This window comes from Microcebus murinus, chromosome 20 (assembly GCF_040939455.1).
Source record: "Microcebus murinus isolate Inina chromosome 20, M.murinus_Inina_mat1.0, whole genome shotgun sequence".
NCBI classification, from domain to species: Eukaryota; Metazoa; Chordata; class Mammalia; order Primates; family Cheirogaleidae; genus Microcebus; species Microcebus murinus.
In genome coordinates this window covers 23,401,228-23,414,947 of record NC_134123.1, presented here as the reverse complement: position 1 = coordinate 23,414,947, position 13,720 = coordinate 23,401,228, and the positions used below count along the sequence as shown (strand labels likewise).

Sequence of the window (13,720 nt, the reverse complement as noted above, 5' to 3'; positions counted from 1 at the left end):
CAACACTATATGCAATCAGCAGAAACTGTACTTTCAATTTTGATCTTTTCCCAGGCTAGTGATATGCAGCACAACCCTCTCTCACCAGGCTAGGCAGCAGCAGTGAGCCACAGCTCGCTGTCAGCCACGCACTCATAGGAGGAATATGACCGATATTCTACAGCAGGGGTCCTCAAACTTTTTAAACGGGGCCAGTTCACTGTCCCTTAGACCGTTGTAGGGCCGTTGGAGAGTGCGGCGCACATTCCACACATGCGCACTGTGGGCCCAGGACCAGTCAGCTGCTAAGCAGGACAGGCAGCGGCGGCATAAACACCTGGTACGCTGGATAAATGTCCTCAGTGGGCCACATGTGGCCCGAAGGCCGTAGTTTGAGGACGCCTGTTCTACGGTGTAGTGTTGCCAGAAGACTTTGCCCAACTGTAGGCTAATATAAGTGTTCTGGGTACATTTAAGGTGGGTTAGGCTAAGCTATGATGTTTGGCAGGTTAGGTGTATTAAATGCATTTTTTTCAACTTACAAGAGTTTATCAGGACATAACTGTATAGGGTTTTTGCCCTTAAGTGATTTAGACTTTAATTAGAAGATTAGCTATGTAAACCCCCAATAACAAGTATTCTAAATATATGAATCTGATGAATGCTTGTTAATCTTTTAGTAGATTACTGACTCTTTGGACAATCTTATGAAAGCTTACCACCTTCTTTCCCCAAATGTACAGCCACATATACACACAGACAACATTTTGCACATAAATTCTAGGCTTCCCAGATCTTCAGCAGCTTTTTGGGTTCAACAGAGAAAACGAAAGACTCCACAGGCTCTTCAAAGACCCAAATCCCCGCACTCCATGCTGATACACGGAGAGGATGATCGTGGAGGAAGTACTGAGATCTCTCCTTGACCTTGTATTCATAATGTAGACCCTGACCTGGTTTAGAGAGATTTACTTTGCAAAAGCAGAAGTGAGTCAGGGATTATTCAACCCACCTGCTTACCTGTGAGACACCAAGAAGGTGTTAGCCATGAAAACCATGTCATTTGCTGACTGCTGCACCTCTTCCAAAAGCACATCTGCCATCGTACACTGGAGCAGGCGAGGCAGCTCCTCGTTTCGGTCCCCATCAAACATGCCGTACACAGCTCCCACTCCCTCCGCAAAGTTATCCATGGCGAGAGCAGAAACACATAGTCTATGGCACAAATAGGAGAAAGACAATCATCAAAGAAAGTTATCAGTAAAGATTATTCATCAGGGAGCATTCTTTTAAAAAGCAACTATTAACTGAAAGTGGAGAAGACTAGCAGTAAATCATAATCTACACACAAAAAAAGTCCCTAGATATGATACTTTAGCAGCATCTGGAAAAGCTGATATTCTAAGCAAAGGGGAAATGCAGCCACATTCATGGGCAGTACTTATTAGCACTGTGATGCTGCCACAGGCTGGAAAGATAAAATGTTTTCTCTTAGTAGTAATGAAGGACTAGTTTTGTCAAGAACCTTCAGCCGGAGACCACCAAAGCACACCACCTGTGCTTGAACAAGTTGAATTTATTACTCCTTGCAGCAAGAGAATGTTCACCATGGAACCCCGGGGTATATAGGTAAGAGAGTGCTGGGAAGAACCTAGTATAGGTTTGGGGCTTTGGCAGGGTCATTCTGCAGAGGGTCTAAGGGGGGTGGATGATCATACTAGATTGGGTGCTGGCAGAAAGCGGGGCTGTTCTTCGGTTGGGTATCTCAATATATCTTATCTACATGGAACAAAGATTAGCAGAATGGTAAAGCTATAATTGGCAAAGAAAGTAGCATTAACCCATTTTAGCCATGAAAGGGAGTGTTACATTCATCCTTTTTGTCTCCCTTTATTATGGTCTCAGAGGGATTTTATCCAACACTGACATTTGTGATTTATGGGCAAAAGGAGAACAACATGACCTAACTGTGGGCCTCAGACCAATTCCCACATGCCAGGGGCTGCCTTTTTTCTTTCTCAGTCTCCACCACCAACATTTTCTTTCTCAGTCTCCACCACCAACTCACTTATTTCTCTGCCCTGCCATTTCTGCCAGTCCATGGCTCCAGAAGGTTGATGTAACTGTAGAATCTGTGGTTGGCAAAGGTTTCTGATCAATTTTCAGGGTTGTGATATGGCTGTGGGAAGTGGAGGAAGGGAAGATTAAACAGTATATTCTTCCATATTTTACAAAAACTATCCCAACAATAATACAGCTTTTTATAAAATAATCTGTTGACAGACTAAGATGCACTTCCAGAGAGATTGAATGAAAGTAGTATGCTGAACTCCTGGCCAAGGAGGAGAAGAGAGAAAGGAAAAGGGAAGAAGAAATAGGAGCCAATATTGCTATAATTAATGCCATTTGTTGCAGTAAAAAACTAAGCACAAAAAAGATCTCTTAAGTTTCAGCCAGCTGACAAAATGAAGTCTTGGTATAATGAATGAACTTGTATTGTCTCTAAGATGCTGTGCCACCTAAAACATCTATTCCTGTCATGTGAAAATATTCAGTGTGTGGCTAGGTAGTGGCCATGTCTATTAAAAATAGACTGACTACTGGATAGAACATCCATTCATAACTGAATCCAAGAAAAGAACCTAGGGGCATTATGGTCTAATTCATTCTATTCATTTAATCAATTAATTTAATCATTAATTAAATTAATGAATAATTTAATTAATTATTCATTTAATTAGTCCTACAGAAGACCCGCATATGGCTGGAAGACCTAAGAGCAAAAATGGATTCAATTTCAAAATTTTGCTACCTAAATATGTCCAAAGTCTTGTGTTCCAGAACCAGGTTTGTATTTCCAGTCAGGTCAAGGTCTTGTAACGTAACGGGCAGTGCCTCCGGAATCAGGATTTCTGTCAAGTCATTGCAACTCAGGTCTACAAACTAAGAAGAAACGGAGAAATCAAAAGAAAATACATCACAGTGAGTTAGTTCTTTACTCCCAAATGTTCAATCTCCTACTATATCCCCAAAGCAAAACTTAAATTTCTTCCCAGGAATCAACTACATACACCCATCCCATACTGAGTACACGAGAAAAGAATAATATTTCTTCCTTGTGAGAATAATCTCATTCATACTCCTGCCATTTCATCATCATTCCAGCACACAGAAGTACCTGAATCTGAGGCAACTGCAGTATTTCAGGGAAGATGCTGATGTTGTTGGAGTGTGCGACAAGGGTGTGCAGCCTTTTGCAGTTTGCTATGGTTGTGGGAATGGTTTTAAGCTTATTGCCACTTAGGTTCAGTTCCTCCAATTGCTCCAATTTATTTAGTTTGCTGAAAAAGAAAAATCAAAATACTACACTGTACCAAATACAATCAGCTACCTAGCAAGCAGGTGCTATTTTATAACAACCACCGAGTACAGAAGGCTGACCTGGTGCACTGCCAGATGACTGGTGAGAATTAAGTAGATACCAGCGAAGGCGGTGGCTCACCGAGATGACCGCTCCTGCTCCATGTCAGCCTAATCTGTCTGTCCCTCAGTGTGTTTCAAACACTGACGCATCCCTTGCTTTTCTTACAGTTGTTGGATCTTGTGGGCATGATCATCTCCCTGTTATCTAACTTATAGGGAGTGGCTAAAAAAGGATTGGCCTAGAATTGGGAGATTAGTCCCGATGCCTGCTTCCCTACTATCTAGCTGCAAAATATTGGGCAAGTTAAGCTCAGTGGACTTCAATAACCTCACCTATAAAAAAAAAGTTGTACTAAAATCATCACTAAGGTTCCTTACAGTTTAAATTTCTACAGTTACTTGCTCGTAACATAATTCATCTCCACTAAACATTTATCAAGTCCCTATCAAGTCCCTGTGTTCAGGCCTGTGTGGCAAATGATTACTATTCCTCCACTGACTAAGCAATACTTTCTACGAGGTAAGCAAAATACTTACAGTCACCCTAACACCATTATCCAGATTATTACAAATTGTTATTTCTTTTGATTTATTGGTTTAAAAAATTATAAAAATAAACTGCTGTAACATGGAGAGAAAGTTTGGAAAAATAAAGAAAATAAATCACTAACAATATAAGCAATTTGAAAGAATTACTATGATCATTTTGCTGAATTTTCTACCAAATTTTTCATATGAATATTTGTTTTACATAAGTTTTACCTTATCTTTTTCATATAACATATTTTTATTGCTAGAAAATTTGAAAATACTTTTTAACAAGTAGGCTTAGTAAATTAAAATGTTTCTTATAGTAATATATCCACGTAGAAAAAAATTGAAAAATAGAGACAAAAAGAAAAAAAACTATTTTCAGTCTACTATCAGAGATAATCTCTGATGACATTTTGGTAAAACGTATTATTGTCTTTTTTAGGGTATGAAACTATTTTCAAGTTAAAAAATGGTGCTATATTAAATATATTGTTTTTAACTTGCTTTTTTTTACTTAATAAAGTATTTAAAAATGTTCCCATGTCCAAATCTCATGTTTTCCCTTTATACTACTCCCTGCCTAGATTTTTGACTTGTAAATAAAAATGCAGCACCCATACCTCAATCAGTTTCTTACTGAGTACTCAGAACTGTGCTAGGTCCTGAAAACAGTCCAAAAGAAACAAGATCTATACTGTGCCTGTACAATTATAACACTGCTCAGGAAATGATCTCATAGTGGATTTATTATTCAGTACAGAATATACATTTTCTTCAATATGCTGCTTCTAAATTCCATTTAGCTTTATTACGTATATTCAGATTACTCTAATTTTGTGTGACCTCCTGTTAATTCTTGTCTTTACCACTAACCTCTTATTTTCATTTTAATGTTTTAAGTTTTATATCAACCTGCTTTTGACCCCTTCAACAATAAAAGTGTCATCAAATTAGGCAAGATTCATTAGTTTCGGAGTATTATACCTGGTACCACCTAGCAGCTTCATACACTAGTATAACTTGTGAGCAGTCTGTTATTTTCACTTTATATGAACATATTTGAGGTCAACTAAACTAATCTGGTAAGATTCCAACAGATCTACACTTCCTGAAATTAAGATTCGGCATTCATTTTAAAAGTCATTATTTGAATTCTTTCAAGGAAGCAATCAAGTTTATCCTGCTTGTCATCTGAAGCTCTATCTCATTTTATAAATGCTCACAAAAATTACAATTTTATATGATATACCTAATTTCATCCAAATTACATTTTCTCATGTTCCTAGTTTTTAAAAATATTTTCATGGTTTAGATGGATTTTTCTGGCAGTAAATTTTCCGAATATTAGCCAGTGCAGTGGTGAGCATCTGTAGTCCCAGCTACTTGGGAGGCTGAGGTAGGAGGACCACTTGAGCCCAAGAGTTCAAGGCCAGCCTGGGCAACATAGCAAAAGCCTGTCTCTTTAAAAAAATTCCAAATTTATTTTATCAATGCATTTTGAAAGATATTTACTTCTCCACTGACACAGTCTAAAATGTTGATAGCATTAAACATCTCTCTTAGGTCATTTGATAGATGTAGCCTGGCTAACTACTATTCATCTCTTCTTTGAGGAAGCCTAATGACACCCCCCAGGCTCTGTGCAGTGCAGCCATTAACATGTGCTTATATTCTTTAAAATCCTGCCTTTATTAGACTGCACTACAATACTCTAGATACTTGTCTATTTCCTCAACTTGACTGCAAATTTCCTGAGATCACAGACTATAACTCTTATAATAGTACTTGGCATACAGCAGGCATTCAATGTATATATTACGAATAAATTAACAGACTCAACAAGCCTGAACTTTTCTAGGTTGAGTACTCTCCATTATTAAATAATTAGAACTAAAAATTAAACATATTTTTTGGCCGGGCATGGTGGCTCACGCCTGTAATCCTAGTACTCTGGGAGGCCAAGGCAGGATGATTGCTTGAGCTCAGGAGTTCGAGACCAGCCTGCGCAAGAGCGAGACCCCATCTCTACTAAAAACAAAAAAATATTAAAAATTTAAAGAAATAAAAATTAAATACATTTTAACCATGATTTCTCTGGTTACTGAGACTGAACTGGGTATAAACTATTAAGATTTTCCAACTAAACTAGTGAAATCACAGCATCAGTTAAGTCAGTCAACAAAAAGCAACAGTCATAGTCAGATAGCTACGTTAGCCTGACAAATGTACAATTTAATGTCACGTATCTGAAACGATCCAAGTTTGCATTCATTTACCTTGCAGGAAAGGTCTGTAGCTGGTTGTTTGCAAGGTGCAAGATCCTCAGGTGAGGGTGTCCGACCAGGACAGGTATGCACTGATCCGTCAGGAGATTGCTGCTCAAATACAGCAGCTGCAGCATACTCAGGCTCTCTTCCCCGGCACAGGCCGATGGTAAAGACTCCAAACTATTTGCAGATGCATTCAAGTATCTGAGACTGACAGAACACACAGAGAGTATATTTGTTGCATTCCTTCATAGAAACCATCTTGTCATCTCTGTATGGTATGCTGCCATTCCAAGCTCCCATGTTTATAAAAAAAAAAAGTAATTTTCTTCAGGTAGTTTTTTCTCTAATTGATTTTATCCAACTCAAAGCTCATTTTACTCAACTTATACAAGCTAAGTAGAGAGGAAAGAATACCGGCTTGGTTGTACCCAGGCTTCTGGGTTGGCCTGATTCTAATCTAGCTTGATCTTTGACTGTTATTACTGTCTGTGTGTCTACTGAAAGGACATGGTTGAGTATCATGCTCACATAAACTATAAAGGGACCCTTCAGAAACATTTTTGTCTGGTTTTAATAGCATCATTATTTATTTAGCCAATCCAGAATTTGCAGGATCAAAGGATATATATTTTTTAAGGATTTTTCAATATATTGCCAAACTGAGCCCTCGAAAGGATATACAAAATTACACTTTCACAAGAATATAAAAGTGTCAGTTTGCTCACACCTCTGTCAACGCTGAGCATTACAATTCATTTTAATCTTTGCCAATCTAATAGCCAAAACACAGTATAATTTTAAACTCTCCCTAATACAGTGCTCAATACATATAGAACATTCTCAATAAAAGGCAGCTAATAGTATGAAACTTATGTGTTCTTAAAACTCCATGTTGTGTGATCCACATCCCTAACTAGATTTTCTAAATTGATACATAGAAGTTGTACATACCTAATCAGCTTTTAAGTTTATTAAGGGTACTGTGTAACTTGTGTCTTTGTCCCAAAAATGCTCTGTGCAGGGTTGGTATTAAATACCATTGACAGTTTGCCATAGCTAAGTAACTTCCTTACTACAGATACTAAGGTTGTAAACTAATTTAATTTATACTATCATTAAGACTAAGGGAAGTGTTATGCATTGCTAACAAATACTTGTTAATTAATAACTGTATCAAGACTCCATATAAACTTTACAAAAAGAAAATTTTCTTCAAATATTTTGTAAAATTTCCAAAGATTTTATTTTAAGGAATAACCAACCAATTGTATTATATAAAGAGATGAATAAGCTGCTAAAGAGAACAAGCTGGCTACTTGTTCTTTGACATGACCACTTTGGGCATGTCTCCTGTTAATTTACTACTGCTTATCTCTGTTTTCTATACTTCTAAATTGAAGAAAATATTGCAGAAGACTATAATAAAAAACTAGTTTTCATTTAGAGATGACATACACTATAGGTAAACCCTTCCCCTAAAATGAGAAGATACACCATCTATGTGCTAATTACAGTGGGAAGGCAAGTAACACCTTTTGGAAGGATACTACCTTTAAATACATAGTTTTCAAATTAAGTAGCAAAAAAGCTTTCCTAATAAAGAATGTAACTCAAGCATAGTTTGGTAAAGCTAGAAGCAAAAACCAAATTAATTTTTGTGGTATATCCTTGCAGTCCCCAACCCTCCGGCCACAGGCCAGAAACAGCTGCACAGCAGGAAGCTGGCGAAGCCTTGCCTGCACCCACAGCTGCTCCCATTGTGCGCATCACCGCCCAGCCCCGCCCCCCAGCAGATCAGCAGCAGCATCAGACCCCCATAGGAGCATGAAACTAAGCATGGGAGGGATTCAGCTTGCAGCAATCCCCATAAGAATCCAATGCCTGATGATCTGAGGTGGAGCCAAGGCAGCGAGTCAACCCTCCCCTCACTGTCAGTGGAAGAACTGTCTTCCACAAAACTGGGCCCTGGTTTCAAAAAGGGTGGGCACCACTGGTATACCCTTTTCTCTCCAATGCAAAAGCTGAAAACTGCTGAAGGAAGGTGTATCAGAATGTTATAATTTTTCTTTAAATGTCACAACTATGTTTATTTTCTGAGATGAATGCCTGAACCTTCCCAAACTGTTTGAAATTGTTTACAACACAAAAATTTCTTAAGCATTTGATGGTCATTTCGACTTTGAGTTAAAGATTACTGCCTCATGAAGCAGTGTCATATATCCTTTCATAAAAGTTGTAAGTATGTTTCCACCCATAGTCGGACTATCAGGTAAAGTCTCTGTAAATATAGTTCCAAAGGTCACTCCAATAACAAGTCACTGCAGTTTGTCTAGCCGATGTTTCTGCTTTTCTGAGAAAAAATCCAATGGTACTTACTTTAAGGCCTTGGAGAAGAGAGTGTCTGGCAGCCTGGTGAGCACGTTATGCTGAACATCCAGCACCTCCAGGGGGATGTGCTCCACCAGCGCTGGCAGGCTCTGCAGGTGATTGTGGCCCACCATCAGTTTCCTAAGGCTCAAGCTGCTCAGAATTCTAACAGGGAACAGAACAAAGAAACAAGCTTACTTAAATCTCTCTGAGTGTGTCCCAGGCTATTTAACTTAAATCAGTAAGCTAATAGAAATATATTCTTCTAGACTGTATAATCACCGACAAATGCTCGAGCCTACTTGAGCCAAGAAAGCAACCACGACCATCTGTTTACCCACCACCCACCAGGAAGTCGTTAAGGTCATTCTGAGAAAAGGTGAATTAGTGACATCAAACAGCACAGAGGAGAGCTAAACTAAAAAAGCAATTTCTAGAATAAATTTAGATTTTAGGTCTAAACAGCACCAGAAATTTAGCGTATGTATTACTATTAATATAACTTATTAATATAATAAATTCACAACAAATTTCATTACAATAAAAATTATCATTTATTGAGTGCTTAAAATGTGCTAAGCCATGTACAATAAAAGCTCAGAAAGGTTAAGTGACCTTGTTTTGCCAAAGATCTCACATTGAACAGTAAATGATACAGTCTGGATTTCAACTAACGTCTGACTCCATACCTACTATGTTTTCATACCTACTATGCTACAACGCCTTTAGAGTTTAATTTTAAAGACCATTAGGTAATAACTACACATTTTATATCTCAGGGCTTTTGAATATCATTCCCCTCCCCCCAGCCTCAAACATCACTGTTTCCCCCTCCACTTGGAGAAATCCCACCATCTGGTAAAGGTCAATTCAAATGCCATCTTTTCCATGAAACATTCTCTAATTCTCAAAGTACTTCTGAATTTCTAAAACATCTAATTTATACAGTGTAGTTATTAAGAGTGAAGGCTCTGGAGTAAAAATGACTCCATCCAAATGCCAGCTCCCATCACTTCCTAGTTAAATGCAACCTTGGACAAGTTACCTAACAGCTCTAAGCCTTAGTTTCCTTTTTTTTTTTTTTTTTGAGATAGGCCCTTGCTCTGTTGCCTGAGCTGGAGTGCACTGAACTCCTGGGCTCAAGCAATCCTCCCACCTTGGGCTCCCAAAGTGCTAGGATTACAGATGTGGGCCACCATGCCTGGCCTAGGATGACAGCACCCGTATAGTAGGGTTTTTAAAAGATTAGGTAAGATAATAAAAGTGAAGTTCTTAGGACATTGCCCAGCTCATAATAACTCATCCTATAAAAATTAACTATTACCACCAACCTACGCCAGCACCTCTCGGAACATTTTATCACAGTTATCTGTGTATATGTCACGCTATCCTCTTATTAAGTTCCTTGCAGTCCAGGACTATGCATTAGCCATTACTATATTCCTTACAGCACATCACACTGCCTCAGACTCAGCAGGCATCCTTATTCACTGAACAAATGAAAGACAACACAAACCTAGAAAAATAATACATACACATACATATGTATTCACACACACACATACCTCACAGGAACCTCTGTGAGAAGATTATAGCTCATATCTAATATTTCTATCTTCTTTGAGTCACAGGCCCAGTCAGGAACACATTCTAGCAGGTTTCTGCAGAAAATACATAATTGAAAGGCATCATTTTAAGATGACAAGTGGGACTCATTTCACTAGACTGTAATGTCTCTGTTAAGCAGCCTGTGAGCCCCTGTGAGGGCAAGGACACTATCTCCAGGACATCCCCTGGTATAGCACCTGGAACACAGTAGGTGCTCAGTGAATGCTGTTGTATTAGAAGGGTGGGCAGTCTAGGGCCATACCACCCTGAATGCGCCCGATCTCCTCTGATCTCAGAAGCTAAGCAGGGCCGGGCCTGGTTGGTACTTGGATGGGAGAAGGGTGGGCAGAGACAAGTACATGAATATGTATAATATTGGATCAATTATGCTATATGCCCAAAAAAGTACAAAGGCTTTCGGCAGTAGGAAAGCACACATATGGCGGGGTGGGATGAGGGCGAGAAGAGGAAAGACTTACTGGAAGTGGCATTTTAAACAAAATTTTGAAGACAAGCAGGAGTTTCACAGGGAATGGCTGGGGGAGACGAGAAGCAAATTCCAGGGAAAATGAACGGAATGAACAGAAGTGACAAAGTAGGGACAAAAGATAACTAGTGGGTGAAAAAGTTTCAAACCACTTAGAATTTGAGCTCAACTATTTAGAAAAGTGCTCAGCAGAAACTGAATAAAAGAAATTTTATTTTCAGATGTGACTTGGCTTCTCTAGGCCTCAAGGTATCTATTGAGGATAAAATGAGGCAGGATGAAGTCAGGGCTACATGAGAGAAACACAGATACTGCCGTTAGTCTAGTGGAGGAAACAGCCTGCGATGGATCAAGGCAAGCTCCCTAAGAAATACGGTATCCTTCCAAGCTGACCAGATAGAATATCAAAAACAAAAAAAAAATCCAAGCTGACCAGATAGAATATAAAAAAAAAAAAAAAAGAAAGAAAAGAAATACGGTATCTGAGTTAGAATTTGAAGAATACTGTACAGTGACCTGAGTTGAGGAGCACGTTCCAAGCACAGGGTGGCAACAGGAACTAGACCACAGAAACAAGACCACGGCGTGACACGTGTGGGGAAACAGGCAGCTGGGGATGCCGCAGCAGCTGGGGAAGAGCTGGGCTGGCGAGCTGGGTGCCGCCGACACATAAGAGCAGCTGAAATCACTGGAGTGAATGAGGTCATGGCCAGCGAGGCAGAGTGGAGCACAGACAGAACCCTGGGGATATTCGACCTTTAGAGGGCTAGCTGAGGAGGAGGAGTATGCAAAACGGACAGCAGGAATGGCCAGAAGGAATCAGATCATATTAGCCAGCCAAGGAAATAGTGTGTTTGAAGAAAAGAGAGCAAGGTTAACTGTGTCACCGCAGAAAAGTTCCAATAAGAGAAGGTCTGAACCATGCTGTTGGTGGGATCAGCAAATGGGAACTGAGGAAACCAAGTTAACAAATGCAAATAATTCTTGAGAAATCTGGACAAAAAGGGGATGAGCTGGATTAGACAGTAGCTAGAGGAGCCATGAGGTCAAGGGAACTTTTTTGTTTGTTATGACAGAACTGCTGTCAGTGTGTGCACAGACTGAGAAAAAGGAAGACACTGAACACACCTGAGAGAGGAGGAGGAGGGCAGACCAAGCAGGCAGAGCGGTGGGAGCAGAGGGGGCCACACAGACAGCTGGACCAGCCTCGGACAGAGGACAGAAGCTGAGGGTGAATATGAGTCCACAGAAACTCAAGCAAGGTGGTAGGGGAAGCTGAGCTCCAGCCTGAAGGAGACGGGGTGGGAGCAGGGAAGGAGAGCAATTTGGAACAGACGCTGAGGATACTAGAAGGAGCTGGCAAGAGAAAGGGCCAATAAGCTCCAGAAAAGCATGTATATTATGAATTTGTAGTGATGTCCATCTGTTTGTGATTTTCTTCAGCAATGATCAAGCTCAGTAGAAAAGGTAAAGTCTTAGTATTTATCCATGCTAGGGTTTTGCTGAAAGAAATGGCTAGAAGGGAATCTAAAACATAACTTAATAACAATGATAAAGTAACAATAACCAGAAGAGAAACCTGGCTGTAACAACTAATATTCTCCAGAGACCATTGCATGTCAGACACTATGCTATGTATTTTGCATTTATTTTCTCATTTACCCTTCACAACAACCCTGGCCACATAGGGCCCTGCTTTGGGCATTCTATACTCACAGCATGTATGCTGTTGCCCCCTAACTGCTTGTTAGACTGTTGATCTCACCACTAGACTGTAAAACCCAACTGCTAAATCCAGAACGCCTAACACAGGGGTTAAAAGCAAATGAATAAAAGAAAAGAAAACCTCATTTCTGTTTGCTCCTAGCCACCAATAGAAGTAATAAAGTCCTGAATATAATTAATGCCTCTCCAAAAATCAGACCAACATGAATCACTAGAGTATTAAAAAAAAGAATTTTTTTAAAGCCACTGACTAAAAATCAAGAATTATCTGATTTGAGTAAACAAAAAATAAATCACTGCAATGAAGATAACAGGTCTTCTTTTTGTGTATCTCATCCTAAATCCAGTCTTTAAAGACTGAGTAGTTCATAGGTACCTCTCCATTTCAAGAGGATCCTTCCTTTAACTATTAATATAACTATTAATATACAGTATGGCTTCCACTTGTCATTTCTCCTGGTTATCCCAATATTTCAATGTTTAGATTTCTTTGTACCACAAAATTGCCAAAGTACCTCCATGTATCTCATAAATAGTAAGATCAAACAAGCACCACCCTCAAGAGAGACACTCACCGGGAGAGTTCTAGGGAAGTGAGTAGACTGGGTACTGGATAGACATTCACTGCTGTCAGCCCTAATCAGAAAACAAACAGGTGTTAGTGGCATCATCTAGAGAAGACAATAACTGAGAGTAAACAAGAGAGAAGTAGCTTAGTGAAATCACCAGAGAGAAAACTGACGTCCTCTACTGAGATGAACTAAAGATAAAAACCACTGGGTAACTCACTCTGACTATTTGATCCCCATTTGCCTTGAAAAACAAATGCAACAGCTAACTGAAGGATCCTGTGTATTGAGTGGATGTACACTAGATCAGCCAGTTGTTAAATGCTAACAATAACTACTTAGCTTTCCAACTTGAAAAAATTAATAGTTGGATTTTTACTGGCAATATTTTAACTTTTAATTAAAATATAACATAAATACAGAAAAGTAGGCTGGGCACCATGGCTCACGCCTATAATCTTAGCACTCTGGGAGGCTGAGGCAGGAGGATCGCTTGAGCTCAGGAGTTTGAGACCAGCCTGAGCAAGAGTGATACCTTGTCTCTACTAAAAATAGAAAAAAAACTGGCCAGGCATGGTGGTGTGCACCTGTAGTCCCAGCTACTCGGGAGGCTGAGGCAGGAGGATCACTTGAGCCCAGGAGTTGGAGGTTGCTGTGAGCTAGGCTGATGCCAGGGCAGTCTAGCCCAAGCAACAGAGCGACACTCTGTCTCAAAAAAAAATAAAATAAATAAAAATAAACAAAATACAGAAAAGTAA

The 13,720-nt window shown here is 39.5% G+C and overlaps 1 protein-coding gene across 1 annotated transcript in view; it reads right to left on the bottom strand.

Annotated features, from left to right (window-relative positions):
* The window catches only part of PHLPP2 (PH domain and leucine rich repeat protein phosphatase 2), a 56,673-nt gene that overhangs the window by 8,386 nt on the left and 34,567 nt on the right, over positions 1-13,720 (bottom strand). The window contains exons 10-17 of the mRNA XM_012742617.3: positions 12,969-13,029; positions 10,139-10,234; positions 8,583-8,738; positions 6,213-6,413; positions 3,158-3,320; positions 2,792-2,922; positions 2,048-2,158; positions 1,000-1,194 (exon numbers count right to left, since the gene is read on the bottom strand). Of these exons, the coding sequence (XP_012598071.3) occupies positions 1,000-1,194; positions 2,048-2,158; positions 2,792-2,922; positions 3,158-3,320; positions 6,213-6,413; positions 8,583-8,738; positions 10,139-10,234; positions 12,969-13,029 (1,114 nt within the window). The remainder of the gene's footprint in view (positions 1-999; positions 1,195-2,047; positions 2,159-2,791; positions 2,923-3,157; positions 3,321-6,212; positions 6,414-8,582; positions 8,739-10,138; positions 10,235-12,968; positions 13,030-13,720) is intronic.